Consider the following 20,395-nt stretch of genomic DNA (forward strand, 5'->3'; position numbering starts at 1 on the left):
GTGGTGGAGGCTGATTTTTTATTAAAGCATATTCAAGTATCAAGCATAATTTACCACATTTGATTGATTTTGCTAACTTCTAACTTAACTGATTAGGCCCAGCCCTTTGTATGTTTTTCTGTATGTGGCCTTCAGTGAAAAAATGTTGGACACCCCTGCTATACTCCATAAAACGTATTACAAATACAATTGAGACAGTTGTTTACAGCGATGACAGCTTTGTTTTAAATAGTACACAACCAACTTTAACTGCATCATATCATCATCATCATCATCCTCTATTGTGTAAGGTTATTCTTTACCCAAAGCAAAACCACAAAAAACACAATTTACAATTACAATGTCTACACAATTAAATGACATTGGATACTGTATATTAAGCTGTGGTAACTGTTAAACATTAAAAAAAAGATCATCCCATAGCAGGGTTCTGCCTTCCTGTTCAGCTGAAACATTTTTTAGGAAATGTTGGACAAGGTGTTGTGATCACTGCCCAAGGTGTTCAGGCTGCAACCCCTGTGGCGTCTGGAGCTGTCCAAGGTACCTGGCCATGAGGTCATACTGAGCCAACTGAATGTGCTGCTAATATTAAAGTATATAACATAAAGGCGATTGTGATATGCATCAGAGTGCTGCCAAGCTGAGAAATATTTGTAATAGTAATAAAAGTTGCAGACTGGAGCAAAGTCGAACACTGCAGACCTAATGTCCTGTCTCGCTTGCCGTAGGAATCAAAACACTGTGGACACCATGGTAGTCAGTTAGCCTGCTAGCCATCATAGGCTGTTTATTATCATGCCAAAATGTTTGGTATTAAGTGATATTTTGTCTCTTGATGAAGGGGGTTGTGGAGGGGATGTGGCTAAATAATGGGAAACGTTTTTGGGAGAAAGAGTCAACCTTCGCGAGTAACGGAACAAGACAAAGCCATTTTGGTGAGCTGATAGCGGCTGTAGCAGCAGATTAGGTCCGTTACTTGAACACAAGGCAATGGTTAGCTCAGTGCATAGCGCTGTAGCTACCAGGCTACATGGATTACTGTTAGCTTAATTTCCTAGCATTTCACGGTTGTTCAGCGTTTATACATATTCCCTTTGTTGGGACTAGCTAAGTGTTGTCTTTGGATGTGTGGTATGAAGTCTACCACCGTTGGACCATACAATGCATTACAGAACAGTCATATAATGAATTTTACCTCGTGATATTGTATTTTTCTATACATCTATGTGATGGTAAACTTCGTATGTTCTTAACTGTACATAATATTGTTAAATGTTACGAGAATGAACAACATCTTAATCAGGTGTAGCCTTTTCCTATTAAAACGAATATCATATAAGTTGGTAAAAACACATTTGACTCTTTGTTTTCCAGCAATTGAAGCAGCAGAGAGATAAATTGAAGCAGTATCAAAAGAGAATCTACCTGCAACTACAGAAAGAGCGACTTCTGGCAAAGCAGTTGCTCAAAGATGGCAAGAAAGAGTAAGCATTAAACAGACAATATACCTTTTTCAGTTCGCATCTGAAACAATACTGTATCATCACCATGTAGTAACACTTTCATAAAGGCAGGCAACAACATACATACATCATTTAATGTACAATTGTGTGTCTTGTTTGTTATACATCTTGAAACCTAACATTAGATTAATTATAATATAGAATTGGGAAAAGCAGCTTAAAAAAGAATAATGCTGAAAATGCTATACATGTATTTTACAATAGTTATTAAAAACACTGTAAGAAACATTTGATTAAAAAGCTACGCTGCATGATTAGCCTATATGCAGAACCTCACACAGATATTGAATAATATGAGATTTCCTGAGTTGAAGGCCCCTCTATGTGCCAAATTACACTATCTAGGCCTATTCATTTTACTCTGTATGCAATACCACATTTTCTTATGAATACTTTGAAGCTTACTCTATGATGTGTTGTGTTCTTCCTTTTTTATGTTATTAAAGAAAAGCAATGCTGCTTCTTAAGAAAAAACGATATCAGGATCAGCTACTAGACAAGACTGAAAATCAGATTTCAAACCTAGAGCACATGGTAAGTTTTGTGAGATTTACACTATTCGATGTCATCACGATTTAATTCACCAAGCAAAGTAACAAGTAACATCTCCCAATATTTATACATGTATGTTTTTTTTTCTTTTACAGTATATGGCTGTCTCATATTTAATACAATGTTGTGTAAATGATTTTGCAACTTGTTTGTTTTTGTCAACAGGTTCAAAATATTGAGTTCATGCAAATTGAGATGAAAGTAATCGAAGGACTTAAGGTTGGCAATGATTGTCTGAAGAGTATGCATGAGGTAAATATGCTTTCATGTGTCTCATCTTTTGTGTTCAGAAAACTGCTTTTCAAATTATGTGATCATATGACTACCTTAAGATTTATATATGTTAGTGTATACTTTAACAATGTCAAAGTTTTCACTGATACACATACTTTAATTAATGTGATCCTCGGTTGAGGAAAGCAGCAGAGAACACTTGTGGTTTGTGTAAGCATAGCGTGCACATTGTTTGAAGATTAAAGGATTAAGAAGCAAAGCCTTGACTACAGTGGTGTGACTGCTGCACATCCTTGGAAACAGTGTACAAATCCTGTTCAAGAAATGCACAAGCCAGCCAGAATATATGGAAAAACACTTTTCATCTAAAAACACCCCTGAATCATGGTACTCTTCTCCACAGATCATGTCAATTGAAGATGTGGAGAGAATCCTGGATGAAACTCAGGAATCTATAGATTATCAAAAGGTAAATGTCTGCTTGATAACAGTTGAAGAAATGGTTACATTGCCTTTACATTTGTGTTCAATAATTGTTTATCAAAACCTGTAAAGTATATTTTTATTTAAGGAATATGTTTAAAATCAACTTAATTTGCATTATAAATAACTCAAGAACCAAGTACATTTAATTTAATTTGAATGATGCAATTTTGTATATACTGTAGGCTATATGTTAAGAGGTTGCACACTGCATGAATACAATTAAAAAGAACCTTCTCTGGATAACTGTCCATGTTGATAGTTTGAAAACATCAGATCTGGGCTGTCACTGTGCTGTCAGCTAACACGTTTTGCTCCTGTAGCAAATAGATGAACTGCTGGCTGGAGCTCTGACGCAGGAAGACGAGGATGCTGTTTTAGTTGAGCTGGAAGCTATCACTCAGGTGGGTGTTGGGCCTTGCATCTTTATGACCACAGAGGCTGTTTGCTGGTCATTCATTATCTTTCCCTGTCATATCCCACTCCCTGTAAACACGGGCTACAAATGTTTGCCACTAACTGTATTTATATTTTGATATGATTTGTAAAATATCAATATCTGGAGGAGATGAATACTAGAATAGATATTATTACTGACATTCTTTGTCAGTAATAATATGGTGTATAATTGAAACAGTGCTAATAATTAAAACCTCAGCTGATTTGTACTCTTTTGTAATGTCATTATTATTATAAATTATGCAAACTGTCAATCCTATCGAACGACACAAATGATCAGGTTTCACACTTGAAGACAGCTTTTAACTCTTAGGATTTTAAATTTGGCAAAAGTACAGAGAAACACTTTTAACCTTTTGAGCAGGATATCTAAAACATTTTTGGGGTGTGCCATCAAACAACTTTGGGTTAAATAACTTGCCTCATATAATGACAAAAACAGTTTTTAGTGCTGAGTGATATTATTGCACTTCAGGCAACATGTGAAAATTCTGAATCTGAAGCTTGCGTTTACCAATATGTTTAACTTTTAAACTAAAAAACTTTCTTAGCTTTATAAATGTTATATTTTTGGCCTTTTCTAGTTGGTCATAGAACTTTGTATTGTTACAACTTGTATTGTTACTCTTCCCTTCTCCTGAAACAGGGAGAATATGTAGCCCTTCCAGAGGTCCCCACTGAGCCAATAGGAGGGGTCCCAGAGGCAGCGAAAGCTGAACCGGGTATGGCTGTTTTTCTAATCTTATATCAAAATGCATTCCTCACACACCTGATGAAGTGTATTTACGGTAACTGATATTTGCTTTGACTTTCTTTTCTAGAGAGGAGAGAAGCAAAGAACAAGACAGAAAGAGAGATGTTGGCAGCCTAACAGAGTATGTTTATGGTTGGAAACAGGCTGTCTTTGTACCAATGAGCTCTCTGTTGAATTCAGTATTTCATTACTAATTGTTAGAAGTTGAAGGTGGGGCCTGAAGACATCAGTGCACCTTCACACATTTTTCAGGATCAGCACTGTGTCTGCACTCTGGTTCACTTCGCTGTCAAAGTATCTACTTAAAGGAAATTAAATATGCTTTTTTGTGTATCTGACTTAGATTAGCAAAGCAATGTAACATTGTAACTTTTCTGGTTATGGTGTCACAGAATGAAAGGACACATTTTCAGATGTTTTACACATTAATTCCAACTGTTTTCAATATAAAACTGAACCTTGTCAACATGTTTTCTTCAATATTTTATAATTAACCCTTTAAACCTGCAAACAAGTATGGTTCTGTGGCTCTACCAGACATTTTATATCATAGCATTTAATTCACAATTTTAGGTTGTGTTTCATTGATTGTCCAGAAGGGGGTACTCCTTGCTAGATTTTCATTTTTGCCCAACTAAACAGGTGTGTTCATTCACCTCCCATCAGTGAAGTGTGCGTGGTTATTGACAAAAAGTACACAGCTCATGTTGCTGATATGTGGGAGATGTTTAGACAAGAAAGCCAGTAATAGTATTTACAATCCCACACTAAGTGGGCACTTAGACTCTAATTGGCATGTACAATGAAACTAACACAAATTACCCATTGTGAGAAAAACATCACCTATGGTGTAACTGAAAACAGTCAGGAGTATATCTCACTCACAGACTTTCACAATACAGTTGTATACATAAATGTTCTTTCGTAAACGCAAGTAAGAAAACATTGATTTGGACAACAGTTCCTTCTACTGCACATTATTTGGAGATCAATTAAATGGCAACAAGATTGTGCCTAAATGCGCTGAAGGGCATTAGCAGAACACAACAAAAGGCACTATGCTGATATGGACATGGTACACTGGTGGGCAGGAGCCATTATGTAAATCTGTGTTTTTGACTCTGTGAGTTATTGAGAGCAGCCATTTCCAAGTGGTGCACTACTAGGGCATACTTGTTTTAAATGGATGTACATTTTAGAGACTTGTTTTTAAGCTCATCTTAATCACACAACAGAATTGTTAACATAAGAGGAATATAAAATCGGAATATATTATGTATACTTTTAAAGGGCAGAGACTTTTTTTTTTTTTTTTAAATGTGACATGTTCTATGTTGAGCATTTTGCTTTTGTATACTATGGTTATGGTAGAGCTCGATTGGTAGAGAGTTTTGGGGGCGTGCACTCAATATGCACTTTAAAAAGGTGGTGCTGCATTCTGATACTGTGGGAAATGTTTGATTAGTGTTTGAGCGAAGTGAACAATCGTATAGTGTGGAAGCCTTGTCAACATGGAAAAACATATGTAATGGTGGAGGGTTTCTTTTACCACCTAGGGGGTTTATTTTTAAGCCAAGAGTAATTAAAAAAAAAAAATGTATTAGCGCGACAAATGTCTGAATAGGACTACATCCTACCTAGCCTAACGGGTGCATTGTGTGGTTGTAATTAGGTATGGTATTTTATACGACACATATAAAGAGGAACTTTTTGTAAATATGCCCCTTTTTTGCATCATTGTATTTCCGAGTTTATTTCTCAAGCCTTCTGCTGTTCAACTCCGAGGCGAAAAGCTCAGCTGTCGTGGAGTTCCTGAAGGCAGCAGCAGGCTGTCAGCTGTGGAGAGGGAAGGTGTGTTTAGTTGGAGTGGGGTTTCGGAAGCGCTGTATCTCCTCACTCACGGGCGTGTTGCCTCGCCTATTGTTAAATCCAACTCGTGAATTTACCCGTTCCCTCATTTTAATCGGATACACGTTTGAAGGAAAAAGAAACGTTTATGGTCCTGGCTGAAGATTTCACGATGTCTCGCACCGACGAGGTTCACCGCATGACGGAAAATGTCTATAAGGTAAGGTTCAACTAATGAATAAAGTTTTGGGGTAGCACAGATAATACGATTACAGCTGTCAGCCACACAGTGCAATTCCACCATTAATCAGACCTATTTTTATTGGTCAAGACGCATTCAGAGCCTTATGTTTTTTCTTCTTCGATAATCCCTTTGGGGAGAGGCGCAGTGGCTCTGTTGGTTGATATTGTTTGATTAGTTGACTAAAATGGTATGTCTTCCACTTTATAGTCTATGTTCTTCCACCTCCACATATTTCTGCAGGTTTTTATAAGTAAGGCATCACCTCAGTTAACATTTACCTCGAGCTTACAAAACCAAAGTCAGTTTTTCCTACATGTAGGCCTATTCTATTACTATAGTCCACCTTCCTCTCTGATACCGGTTTAGGCTTTTCCTAAGACACCAGTGGATCTCTATAGCCTAGTTTCCATCCTGAAATGAGGACATGATGCATTCCAGAAGTCAGTGTTTCACGGGCAGAGAAGGCTGGGCTTATCTGTTGCAACAAGTAAACATTTGCCCCATAGGGATTTCAACACTCAAACCTGTTCAGCCTAAAACCTGTATGAAATTTGCCTTTACTAGTTAAGACTTGGTATGGTTTCTGGGAAAGCGTTTCTATTTAATCTTATCAGATGTATTATTTTATCATTTCATCTTTGAAATGGCAGAAAAAAGTTTTTAAAAAATCCCCAAATGATGTCTTCAATAGACTTGTTTTTTCAAAATGCATCACATTTGCAATGATGTAAAACAAATACAACCAGTTAAGTGGGGTTAACATTGAGATTTGTCATTTATCACCTAACGATGCTTGGAAATTGATTATGAAATTGTCGCCGTTCAATGGTTTTTCCAATCACAGATATTAATCTGTCAACATATCAATAATTGCTATGTGGTTCAGGCTTTAGTTCAGTATATATGTGCCATGTGTAAGAGTTGCTTGCACCCACTGAAGACTACAATCATCACGTTATAAGGGCTCTACTCCTGTGTTTAGTGATCTCAGGTTTCTGTTTTGATTGTAGCATACTGATACTGGAGGAGGACTCTTTCAATATATTCCTAGTCATTATTTACACAAAATAACCCTTTAATGATATCTTACTTTCAACTGCAAAAACTCAAACCCTAATCCAGCTGTAACTTCCGTCACAGATGGCCAGTAAATGGGTAGTTGGTAGCTGCTCATTCTCCCACAGGGAATAGACATCTATCAGAAAGGAGGTCAGATGAGCAGAGACTGACTAGGGCTTCTTTTAGAGCCAACAAGGGAACAAAAATATTTCAGGTGGCTATTTCTGTCCTGAATTGGTCACACAACCTACAGTGTATCCTTTTCATTGTGATTTTAATGCCATGCTCAGCCAGGTTACATCCATGTGTTAACACCTACTAATGTGGTTAATCAAAATATACACACTGTAGGTGTCAGAATCCTGATTCCTTGGGGGAACAGGTCCCTTCATAGATGGTGTTGCTCTTTCAAGCAGGAGACAGGCAGTGGGGCTTTATCTTTGGAAGGAATGACCCGGCAAAGTCTTGACAGCCAGTGGAGTGACAGCCCTTCTTCCACACTTGGGACCTGACCTCGTGGCAAAAGCTAGGAGGCCACAGAGAGTGTCATCCACAGTCACTGCCTTGCCAATTGTGCTCTCTTTACTAAACTCAAAGTGAATAGGCAGCTTTCTTGAATATGCTTTACTATTTAAAGGGATGGGTTCAATTTGACTGCCAGTGCCATCATATCTCCTAGATGAAAAGCATCAGTCTTTCACAGCATACTGCATTTTTTAAGTGTTACATACTCCCAGAATCACACTTGTTTAATTCTCAATATTTGCCATTCTATTAAAACGATAGGCAATTATTAGCATATGGTCATGGAGGCTGCTGTTATTAGGATGAAAAATGACGCGTTGTTCTAGTATGAAGTGCAGAATCAGTCATATGGAATGTTTGTGGATAGTAAACCACATCAAGGGAATGGTGAAGCTGTAAGGCATGTTACAGAAGTATTACAATTTACAGAACATAATTGTGTAGTTGAAAGATGCAAAATCAATCCCAAATCAAATAATATGCTGGGCGATGCGTTAATAGTTTATCCTGCCATAGGTGGCACTGAAAGGATGGCGCAATGATTGGATGTTTTCCTCCCTTGACTTTATAGTGTTTTATCAATGGTTCCCGTTTGTTTGTCATGTACCTCCAGGTTTTGGAAAAGCTCCAACAACCACTCACCTAACACCAACTTTTAGAGAAAACAAATGGGACTTTTACAACACTAGCTGCCTGCTATAACCCTACCCATTTCTCTCTCTCCCTGATGCACATTTGAAAGCCTCCATAGACAATAATTGTGTTTGTCTACTTTGTATGCAAGCGGTCCTCTCATACAGATCTAAAAACATACAGCGGCTGAAAAGTCATCGCAGACAGCAGCTGGGCAGATACTGAGAAATCGCATGGGAGGAGAGGAGGGTAACTGCACCGCTGTGACTCATGTTAGCCCAGTTGAGTGTGTGTGTTTAACAGGGCTGGGACTTTGCGCACTATGAGGGCGAGACTGGAGATTCAGCATCTCACTGCAAGTATTGTTCCTTTGATAAAGGCCAGAGACACTCCTTGTTTTTTTTAGATGACTTTATGTTAATCAACAGGGGAGTCAACCCTGTAAAACCCACCAATCCCAGCGTGATCCCCTGTGATTCACCTCAGTCTCCTCCCTCATATAAACAGGCAGTTCCAGACATGGCAATTGGCAACTAGTCATTCCCGTGCTGACGGGGTGAGACACATACTTAAGACTGACACTCGCTGCTTGCGTGTTCATGTATGCAGTGCCCACAGTCATCTCCACCAGCTGGCCTTGTCACTGTGTCTGAGAGAGGTTGTGCCCCCGGGTCAAGCCTCTTAGCATGCCGATGGATGAAGTCTGAGCACCGACCTGGCTTGGGAGGAGTGGGGGGAGGGGGAGGACATACCAAAGTGAACAAACAGATTAATTAGACTAGAGGCTGAAGAAGAATGGGGCTGTGTTTCTAACGGTCGATAATGAAACATTGTAATCAATACTATGGTTTCCACAGTACAAAATTGTATCCTAAAGGTCCTAAAGCATGGAGGCAAGGTGGTTGAATACACCCTTGAGCACATTATAACTTGAACTTGCAATTATTCAGAGCCTTAGTCATGGAAGTGTTGTGTGTTCCCTGCCCGATACATGGGGTGCCGGTTTTGAACACACCCTGGCAGGTAAGAAATAGAAGGGTGTGTCTCGTCTCTACCTGCCCTCAGGACAACACTCATTTTCCCATGAACTGCCACTCCCTAATTGTCAACACAGCCAGGAAAACAGTGGTTACCATTTTCTAAAATGGTTGTTATGAGGAAGACAAAATAGTTGTTTGACGTTCACCTCACCGAGCGTCATACTGAATAATCTCTGGTTAAAGAAGTTTCGGCTGAAACTGCTGCAGTACGCTGTTTGATTAAAACCCTGGATTTTTTTTAACCTAAAAAATCATATCTTATATAACAGCTTTCTCTCACAGTTGCAATATTGTCGTGACATTCACTACACTCCAATGAATGATATTCTGGTAATGTTAAGAGGACTACAGTTTCACCACAATCTCATGTGGGAGATCTGAACAGGTGGTCTCTTAGCAACAATGTGCTATTATTCTTATGTGTATCTGTCATATCATTGTGCAAAAGACTTGCAGTTGGTGAAGGGCGGGAGAAGGCGAGTGAGGGAAAAGCCATGGATTTAATTTCAGACCAAAATAAAAGGGAGATGTTGAACCTGTCGTAAGGGAAGAGAAATGCTTCATAAAAAGCCCATAAGGGGTCCAGTGTAAACGGGCCCTCTCCACAGTGTATACAGTGCTGTGTGGTCATGTATTTAGAAGTTGTCTGTAGTCACTTGAAGGATTACACCATCTATTACTTTATTTACCTTTTTTCTTGCGGTATATCACATCAGTCGCCACTTGCCTTATAATTTGCGATTTAATGGAGTTTTAAATGACTTCAGCTCTTGATCCTCTGCCTTCAGAATATAGTGTTTCTACAAGTTTATGCCTGCTGTTGCCCAGGGCTTTGATAAGATTGCATTATATACTGCAGGAGATATATCATTACATTCATTGCGTTTGGAACAGCAGATTTGTTCCCTGTGCATTTGACTGCGATGCAGAGAGAGGACTATTGCTCCACACACCCACCTTCTCTGCACGTCTGGGGGCGGATGGTTTAGAGACATTCTCTTTTTTCTTTTACTCGTTGCTTTTTCAAGGACTGAGACTGGAGATGCTCAGTGCTAAATACAAGGCTACGCTGTATTGACGACAAAGAACCTTCATAGCCATACTGATGGAAAAAAAGGTTAATATGAAGTGACCTTAACATTGCAATCTTCCAGAATATTACGTATCTGTCACAAGAGCAGCATATATAAGAATGGTCTTTGCCTTTATAGAAAGCCTTAACATTCTTTATTGTGGGGGTGGATCAGAGGAGATGAAGAAAAGGAAAAATAGATGGAGACATTCCACATCCTTGTTGAAATAGTCCCTAATTACTGTGGCGGGTGAAGCTGTAATTACAAGGACTGAAAGTGACACAGAGAAGCGGAGACAGAACATTTCAGTTAGTACTGTGGTCGTGGACAATGGCCTTACATTGAATGGGTCATGGGCTACAGTTAACATGCCTGTGGCTACAGCTCTGTGGCAGATGCTGCTACTTTCAGTTGCATTGCCCTCACTCCACCCACCCGGCTAGCTGAGCACCAAACCACAATGTTTCTCTGGGACCCAGACCAGTCGTGCTATTTTACAGATAGTAGGCGATTCAGGCTGCCACATGGTTTAAATTATTACTTTTGCCAAAACATTGACATGCATTGAAACTTTACAATTGGGAAGTAAAGGGATTCAACAGACACACACATTGTCATGGCATTCTCTGTAATCTTAGTTCATTTTCAAGATGCGTTAACATTTTCTGCTAAAATTATATTCCTGCTCCTAATTGAAATTATAGCAGGATGTACTGCCTTTGTCACAAGCTCACTGAGATGCATCCTTATGAAATAAAAACGGACAGACAGTGAAAATTAGTGCCACCTTCATGCCGCATTTGAGTTGAGTAAGCCCTTAGAGAGATGTAGATTTGGGCAAAAGGAAATATAACTGTATTTAGTGTTTGCATTTGTTAATCGCTTGACACATGGTTTACTGTCAATGTAGGGCTGTGTTGGAATCTGTATGTTGAGAAGAGGAGGTCATCCAGGGGACCCTCACATCATCAATTATTCATAAACTGTCTTCAAGCTTTAAAGCAGAAATACAAAATGTGACTTTTCTGATGTGCTGTTTACCTCCTCAGTGGAGGAACTCATGCTGATATATATATATATTCTTCACTTGATGGACATATGGAGGAACAGCAATCTCTGCTCACTGTTTATTGCCTTCCTGCTTTTGAGCCTAGTCTTTCGCAACTGAAATGAACAATATTATGAGGGATTTCAGAGTAATGCATTTTGATCCTATGCCAAAATGAAAGGGTGTTTTGCTGGTCAAAGAAATAAAGCTTGCAAATAACTCTTGGTCTTGGTTGCTGTGGAAACCAGTGCCTGTGTTGGGTTAGAGTGGCTTATGCCACGCTGAGTGTGGGGTCACACTGGCTGCAGATGACAGCAAAGCAAACAAACACAACAAATAGTTCTGTCTCTGGCGAGCACATGGTTTGTTGTGCACTGGTAGCAGGATTCACTGCAGTATAAAGTAGGGGTAGTACACAGAACCTGTGTGAGAGGTCAATTCATGTTTTCTCCTCCACAACAGGCCTCAGGTCAGATTGAATCCGAGAAAGATTTTCGATTGTAAAAGCCAAAGCATACAAAATGTAGTATGCTCCACTTACATGACTAGGCATTTGACCTCTTCCACATGATGTGGCATGCATTGTTTTCATGTTGCTGACATTGTAAGTTTGCAGATAAAGCACATGCATGAACAGCTGATATTTGCCTTCTGCATTGCAACTTAAATGAAGTATCTCTGTCCTGCACCTCTCTTCACACATGCCACACCGTCCAGATAACGAGGTGTGTTTGCATGGCAGAGAAAAGCAAAAGAATTGGGAGTGTCCGTTGACAGGTTTTAGTAAGAGGGGATTAAAGATTTCTTGTGATCCAGATGCATACTTTTGCATGGATCCACATTTTGAACCGCTTCGGTTAGCATAGCTCTTCTCTGAAACGTGTAACATAGGACTCATGAGTGTTATTGGATACATAGAATTTATTTCCCTTTCTTATGTTGCTTCTTCAATATTTGCAAAAACAACATAATTACAAAAGGTGCAAAGCTGTACACTTAAAACAAATGCTTTCCACCAAGTTATTTTCTCAAGTTTGAAGAAACAATTTCCCCCTGATCCAAGAGAAAGCTGTTTTCAAATACCTTGCTAAGATTACACAAAACTAGACGGTTAATCTGCCTAGCAAGATACAGTATAAGCAATATCCTTATTCTAACGTATGAGCAAGTGCTGTAATTGTGCTGCATGAACAAGCAGAGGTTTACCCAAGTCAATTTAGCAAACCTCTAGGTCTATGCCCAATGTTCAGTATTATACTTTTAACTGTTCTATAACAAAAGAACACAAGAGCTGCTCTAAAACTGTACAGAACTCTTTTATCACATGACGATCAACAGCTTGCGCTCCTCATTACAACTCCGAAATGAGTAAGGAAGCAAATATTCACGTGGTTTTCTTGGATTGGACTCTTGTCCTGACTTCCACTTGAAGCACATGCTGTGCCTGCTGCAGTATTAGTAAGCTTTAGGTATGCAAGAAGGACAAACTTCTTCAAGTGTATACAGTACCTGGACTTTGCTCTGAAATAAGTGACAGTGTTTCTTTTGTATATATGTCTTTACTTAAGAAAGCTCTCTAACCTGTCTTTTAGCTGTATTGTAGTAAAAAGTTGGCTTTATTCCATTCACTTGAACACTTGCAGAGACTCCTTATATTCCACATACCCTGTGTGGTTCCCTCAAAGTGGTGTTGATCTATAAATACACAGTAATACAGAGTAAGTACACTGACTTGAGTTTATTTTGCAAGCTAAATTAAATTTGCATTCTTCTGGCAAAATCTAATTAGATTTGTTTGGAATGCAACATGTTACTAGTGGCTGTTGTTGTCCAATATACTGTTGCAAATAAGTCGGGCATTCCCTGGTATGGTACCAGGAGAAATAGTCAAAAAATGTAAACCAAATGTGCGATAAACTTTGAGAAGCCTTGGTACTACGTTACATCTCATGAGTGTAACCCAGTTGACAAAATACACATGCATACTCCACAAAATGTGTTTTTTTAAGTAACCTTAAAAGTTGAAAACCTACATCTTAAAATACACATACAGAAAACAGTCCCGACTCCTTTTCTTCTTTGATGCTACATGCACTTTTTCTAATTCTGATACATGGTCTTGAAGGCAGCGTAATATATTTTTGACAGGCTGATCTTAGTACGACGACAGCAGCCCGAGAAAAGTTGGACAGTGGAAAGGTTTTGAGGATTAAGATGTGGTTTAAAACCCAAACCACATACACCCATTTGCGTGCACAAGTCAGTCTACTGCAGCAAAGTCCAAATAAATTACACTAAGCTTATGCCAATAATTTTGAAATCGACTGACCTACACAGTGAGCTAGATGCAGAGCCATAGATTTGCAATGTGTACCCATGGATTCCCCCAAGGCAAAACCCAGTGGATTTGAGTTGAGCTTTATTTAATAGTAGTTTACATTTCTCTTGCACATGTTTGCATATGGCAAAATGAATTATTAAAACTGTTTACTGGAGTAAAATAGAAAAATGGTAACTAGCTTTTACCCTGACTTGCTGTGTTTATTTTTAGTAAACATTCCTCAAGCATTGCCCTAAGCTTTATAATTTAGCTTCACATAATGGTATGAAAACAAGATATTGCATAGCTTTTTTTTTCTAGACATGTGCAAGCCTACTTGCTGGGATTCCCCTATGAAAGGTTGTGGACCCTCGCATACATACGTGTCTCTTTGTTGTCCATCTTTGTCAACCAGACAGGAGATTACACACCAACCTGGCTGTTTTCTCTTTGCACAGTATGCTAAAGGTCACAGTTGTCATGAGACTCATCATTGCCTCACAGTGTTAGTAATTAGGGGACAAAAACTATCTTTGCAGTTGTCACAAGTCCATCCGTACATTATCCTCTTTACCGTCGTCCCTGATAACATTAGGCCTCGGCAACCTCTTTTATTCTACAGTGCTCCCATTAATCGGGGGGCAACAGTTCTCATTTTATCCTGGGCGGTTTTCATGCCAGAGGCTGGTTGCCATGTAGAAAAGGCGGAAGGATGAAGGGGAGGGTGCGAAGGAACAAATGATGATGATGATGGCTTCCTGGCTTCTGATTGTGCGTGATTCCCCCTGGTTCTAATCAGCGTGTGTTACATTGAAATTACCCTCTTTGCATGTCATTACTGCATTTTGTGTGTGTACTGAATGAGTGAAGATAGATGGATCACCCATAGTCAAAATTGTGAATCTAGTATTTCATATGTACTAATATGGTTCCCTCGTCTCAAAGTCAATGAGATTTCTCCATAGGATTTTGGAAAATAGCTGGAAATAAGGTCTGTGGTTGACACAAGTTTAAGAGACCGATCACGTTTTGTGCTTCAACATTACATACATCAGCAGTAACCCCACTGGTGGTTTTTGAAGAGTTTACGTGTCTGAAAAACTATGGTTGTTAACAAGTGGCTGAATAAGAAGTGGTCGAGGACGTTGTAGGCCCTATGTCATTACACCGAACACGTAAACACTCTAGCTACCGGTACGTTTTTTTAGCTCATCTTTGTAAAACGATATCAGATTGGTAATTGAAACAGCCATTATTTCTTGTTAAATTCAGTGTGGATAAAAGGAAAAGTTTTGTTAAAATATGCAAGGGCGCGAAAGTCAGTTGAAACAATCTTAAATTGGCGTGACGTTGAAGTCGTGCGACCCTGCTGTACTCGTCTGTAGTTGGTATATAGTTTAAGGTTAGCCTTTTGCTTCTGGCGATTAGATTTATGTTTTGAAAATGATAAAAGCAGTGGAAATGATCTGGCTGAACAAAACGTGCATTTATCAAACAGGTTTGTTATCCACAGATCTTATTTTTTTTTACAATATTCCAAAATCCTGAGGAGAAATTGCATTGCTTTTTTGTCGAGGGAGCCCATGCGCAGCTTACTTCCGGGTCGGCCTACAAAATATGTCATCCCTGCACCACTCTATTCCTGTGTTTTCCCTAATCTGCAGCCTCCGTGCAAATGCCCCTGAGCTCTCTATATTACTACAGTCTCAACTCACAGCAGAAATTGATGTAAAACAGATTTGACATTTTGTAGAAGACATATCTCTGCCCCTTTTTTAAATTCAATTTTTGTCCTGAGTATTGATAATGAATTAATTAATTCCTTGAGTTACCAGTCACAAAATGGACAGCTTTTCTGTCCAGAGTAAAAAGAAAAGATTACACTTCAGCAGGGATGTTTTCTCATTTAATTATATCTTTATTGAAAAATGATACTGAGGGGTATTCAATGGGAAGGGATGTACAGCACATAATTACCTCTACACCCTTGCTAGTAATTCTTGAAATATTCCTTCTTCGCACTTTTGTACTCAGTCTCTCTCTCCCTCTCCCTCTCCCTCTCCCTCTCCCTCTCCCTCTCCCTCTCTCTCTCCCTCTCTCTCCCTCTCCATGTCATACAACTTGAAGTGCCTCTTGGCCCAATTTCCCAATTAGCTGCCACAATTAGGGTAACAATGTAGTACAAGAGAACTGGGATGACACATTTAGCAACAATGGGAAGAGATGAGATTTTCCCTCTCCATTACCCCTTATGTCACTGCAATTTATGGGCCTTTTTTAATGGATATATTTGTGGCTAATCATCAAAGCTGTTATGTTCAGTAACTTCATAAATGTATGCATTTATTCAGTACGTGGAAGTAAGGCGGCTGTGCCTGTGTCAGCTACCCTTGGCCTCCTCAGTGGGAGAGTGTGCCGTAATGATGCTGCACTGGGCTTTGCTTTGTTATGTAATCCTCCCACCAGTTTGAAACACCATCAATCTTTATTATAAGGCCTTGTATTAATGTAGGCGTGTGCACAAGTACACGCTGATGCATGTGTGCGTATGGGCATGTGTGTGTGACCCCATCTTCTATGAGATGCATTGCACATCAAAATAAGGCAGAGGGAAGGAACATTGAGGTATAAACATTTCCTTAGCGAGACCCTCTGGAACGTGTTAGTCTTTTATCTTCCCAGAGGCGGAGAGAGCGGGGATACCTTTTTATACAAGCACTGTGTACTTAAAGGAGGGATTCTCCCCAATTATGCTCCTTTCGTTTCATGTATTATACTAACAGAGCCTGTCAGTAAATAAAGGGAACTGATTTTAACTGTGAGAGTACTTTATGCTACTCATTCCACCATCTTTTCATGGTAGCTTTGTGTTTATGTAAAACAATAAGCTGACATTGTGCCCTCCTGTTGAAAAGCAATCAGCTTTGTATTCAAGAGTCTGTAGTATAAATATGCTCCCCTTTTTAAAAAACATTTCTCACTGTGTTCCCAAAAGCTGCTGAGCCACTGCACAGACTTCCTGAGAGTCCGCTTTTCGCTTGAGGGCTAGACCCAGTTAACAGACAGGAACTTATAACAAGGAGGATGATGACTTCTAAGTTCAGCCCACCAATATCCATGGGAACACGAACAACACACTTCTTTTTGCAAACTCTTGTTTTTTTTCTGCGACAATTAACAGAAATGTATTGTGGGGTTTAAAATAGTTTATTTTATAGTTTATACAATATTTTTACAAGTTAGTATGCTTCTGAAATGGAAACAACTATGGATTAACATAAATGGACATCTATTTTGATTTGGATTATCAAGTTAAAAGGCCAAAAGTGTCGGTTCCACCTTGTAAAATGCCAGATGCTGTTGTGTGGTATACACAAAATGTATACCCGTTTGTGTGTTCAGACTGTACTTTTACAGTTGTAGTGTGGTAAATGAACAGAGCTTTTAACATTGTGTCCCGTTTTATGGAAACCAGTACAGTTTTTGCTGCATTAGCTTCATGTGCAAGTTCAGTCACGCATAAGTGCATGAAGTTACTGTTGGTAATAAAAGCATCAGCATTTTTTTTCTGACTCACTGGTAATTCTACTCTAGGTGGGCTTTGCTGCACTTAAACCAGTTAAACTTTGACTCCTGTTGGGATTCACACATTCTATCTAAATATTGGCACTCATTAAAAACAATAGACAGACAGCAAGATGAAGGCAAGGCAAAAAATGCTGAGGCTTGACTGAAGAAAAAAGGCACTTGAGGATGAGCTGCCAGGTTGTTTCAGGTTAACACTTCCATATTATCCTGCCACAGTACGAATTTATGCTGGAAGTAGATTATTAAGTGTTCTCCTGCAGTATTGATGGCCTGTGTAGAGACTGCTACTGCAGCAGTGTTGTGGTTGTCTCTCTGTCCCCTGGCTGTTCCTGACTGGCTGACTGGGGACCGGCTAATTGGAGGAAGCCCTGGAGGAGCACAGGAGGAGCAAAGATAGCTAGAGGAGAAGTGGAGGAAACGATGATGGTGGTCAGGCATCATGCATTCTCTGAATTTAAGACTTTGTCTACAGTGTCGTATGTTATTGTATCTCTATAGTAATGCAGCATTTTGCTTATTGCTGACATGACACAAACTCTGCTCATAATTTATTGACAGTCAGAAGGTTTATTTTTTCAAGATACTTGCATTATACAAAGATACACTGTCCCGCCAAAACAAAGGTCACAAGCCTGTGGGGGCAGTGCTATGATCTGGGGTTGCTGCAGTTGGTCTGGTCTAGGTTCAGCAACGTTATGTGCCCAAAGAATGAGGTCAGCTGACTACCTGAATATACTGAATGACCATGTATTCCATCAATGGATTTTTTCTTCCCTGATGGCACAGGCACGTTCCAATATGACAATGCCAGGATCCATCAGGCTCAAATTGTGAAAGAGTGGTTCAGGGAGCATGAGACATCATTTTCACACATGGATTGGCCACCACAGAGTCCAGACCTGAACCCGTTTGAGAATCTTTCAGATGTGCTGGAGAAGACTTAAAAAAAATAAATGCAAGACAGAAATAAATGTTGTGACATTGCAGAAGCTTGTAGAAACGATGCCTCAGCGAATGCGTGCCCTAATCAAATCTAAAGGCGGTCCAATGAATATTAGAGTGTGTGACCTTTTCTTTGGCCAGGCAGTGTATATATTGTTATATATTCAAGTTGGACCAGGAAATATATATTATATCAATATTGTGATTTAAGATTAGATATTGTCTTACATTTTTGATATCGTACGAACCAATTTTTTCCTTTACCCACTTACACACTATCTCACATTAATTATGTATACTGTTATTTATCAAACTTTTCATTGTGTAAATATTAAGAAAGCACCACCTATAACAATATTGTTACAATATTGATTTTAAGGTATTTGGCCATGCGTTTTGTAATTTTCAATTTTCTCTTTATTGCCCAGGCTCATTTGAAGCCTTGATGCTAATGAATTGTGCCAACAGCTTCTTGTATTAAGCTCAGTAAAATGTATACTGCTCTGTCCTTTAGAAGCCTTAATGAGACTTTACGTCCATCATCCAATGCTCTCTAGGCTAACTACATGCGTTCCTGACAATGCAAATTTCACAAATGTCACTTTTTATTCCACAAGCATCTCTCCCACTCCCCTGCCTCCATCATCAACTCCAGCTTCTTCCCCTTCATTCCACCTGGAGTATTCTCACTAGAAAGGGCATGATTTAAGTGGAGGAAGGAATTCCTGCGCTCACTCCCATTTAAGACAACTGCAAGGGTGTCCACATATTCTGTGGATGGCTGTGTATCTGTGCGAAAATAATTAGTTCAGCTGAAGGAGGTTTGTGTATGACAGATGGAGAAAGAGAGGCAGGAAGTGCAACTGGGAGACAATGAAAAGAGCTAGGTGTGAGTCTTTCTCCTTGCCCCTTGACCTCGCCTTCCTGATAAGTGAAACCTCCACCACCCATTTATCTCTCGTTTTCTCTTTCAGACTATCATGGAGCAGTTCAACCCCTGCTTACGGAACTTCGTTGCCATGGGGAAGAACTATGAGAAGGCCCTTGCCAGTAAGTCCTTTTTGTCTCGTTTATTTTCACCGTGTTGCCTGTTCACTGCAGGTTTAGGCACATGGCCAAGCCTGCACTCTCTCTCCTTTTCTCTCTCTCTCTCTCTCTCTCAATATTTATTATTTATTTTCAGGGTTTTTACTGCCCTCTGACTTGGGATAAACATTCCCCCAAAACGCCCCTCAACCTTAATAAAGTCTGAACCCCTCAGCCCAACTAATAAGCAATTAGTGTGCCCCCCACCAAGTCTGTGCTTCTTTCGGCTGACACTCACAATAACTAATCCTGGTCTTGGTGTAGGTAGGAAACAGACTGGTAGGGACTCACTGAGCCATCAAAGACCCACTTTGCAGGATTGGCTCAACACAAGGGACTAAGAGGCTGATTTGCGGGGGTGATGGTTGGGAGCACACACTTCCACCCATATGGTGTAATCACTGAAATTATTCAACACCAGAAATGCCAAAAGGGTTTCATGGGTAGGCCTGCTAGATCTGGATATGGACATGTTCCAGATTTCCCTACACAGCCGTAAGTCTCTAAATCTCACAGCATTTGGTAAGTGTTAAAGCAACAGATGCATACAACTGAGTGACTCCAAATGCTCACCAAACACAGCCTAGAGTTATTATGCAAGTCCCCCAACAGATGCAAGTACAGCAAATGATTGTTGTCCTGATTTAAGGGATGTGAGCTTCTCCCACCTCTTCTATAGGGTGAAGTAAACAGTAAGTGATAAATCAGTAGCTCTGAGAAACACCTCCCCTCTCAATTGTCTGTCTGCGTTACAATCAGAGAACCAGTAATCCTCTCCGTCTGTCCCCTCACACATTTCATTAGACAGAAGTAAAATATCCATATAGATCCAGCTTATCTACTCATCCACCCTTCAGCAGCCCACTCACACTCTCGCTCACACTGCTGCAGCAGCAGATTCAAGCAAGAAGAAAAAATCTGTTGCTTGGAGAACACTTTGAGAATTTGCTGTTATAGCTCCCACCATCCTACTCGCACAATCCC

General features: G+C 39.7%; 2 protein-coding genes across 2 annotated transcripts in view; both read left to right on the forward strand.

Annotated features, from left to right (window-relative positions):
* Positions 1-687: 687 nt before the first annotated feature.
* LOC134877719 (charged multivesicular body protein 6-like) lies at positions 688-4,471 on the forward strand. Its single transcript, XM_063903324.1, has 8 exons — positions 688-935; positions 1,375-1,484; positions 1,970-2,057; positions 2,241-2,327; positions 2,713-2,778; positions 3,116-3,196; positions 3,898-3,973; positions 4,073-4,471. Exons 1-8 carry the CDS (start codon positions 870-872, stop codon positions 4,120-4,122), a joined length of 624 nt encoding a protein of 207 aa, XP_063759394.1. The 5' UTR covers positions 688-869; the 3' UTR covers positions 4,123-4,471.
* A 971-nt stretch (positions 4,472-5,442) lies between these two features.
* baiap2a (BAR/IMD domain containing adaptor protein 2a) overlaps positions 5,443-20,395 on the forward strand; it is a 47,706-nt gene continuing 32,753 nt past the window's right edge. The window contains exons 1-2 of the mRNA XM_063903323.1: positions 5,443-6,073; positions 19,300-19,375. Coding sequence (XP_063759393.1) covers positions 6,002-6,073; positions 19,300-19,375 — 148 coding nt within the window. The 5' untranslated portion in view covers positions 5,443-6,001. The remainder of the gene's footprint in view (positions 6,074-19,299; positions 19,376-20,395) is intronic.

Source organism: Eleginops maclovinus, chromosome 16 (genome assembly GCF_036324505.1).
Source record: "Eleginops maclovinus isolate JMC-PN-2008 ecotype Puerto Natales chromosome 16, JC_Emac_rtc_rv5, whole genome shotgun sequence".
Classification (NCBI taxonomy): Eukaryota; Metazoa; Chordata; class Actinopteri; order Perciformes; family Eleginopidae; genus Eleginops; species Eleginops maclovinus.

Coding starts and splice junctions, on each gene's coding strand:
- LOC134877719 (XM_063903324.1), top strand. CDS start 870: ATGGGAAACGTTTTTGGGAGAAAGAGTCAACCTTCGCGAGTAACGGAA. Junction 936..1,374: donor AACAAGACAAAGCCATTTTG/GTGAGCTGATAG, acceptor TTTGTTTTCCAG/CAATTGAAGCAGCAGAGAGA. Junction 1,485..1,969: donor CTCAAAGATGGCAAGAAAGA/GTAAGCATTAAA, acceptor ATGTTATTAAAG/AAAAGCAATGCTGCTTCTTA.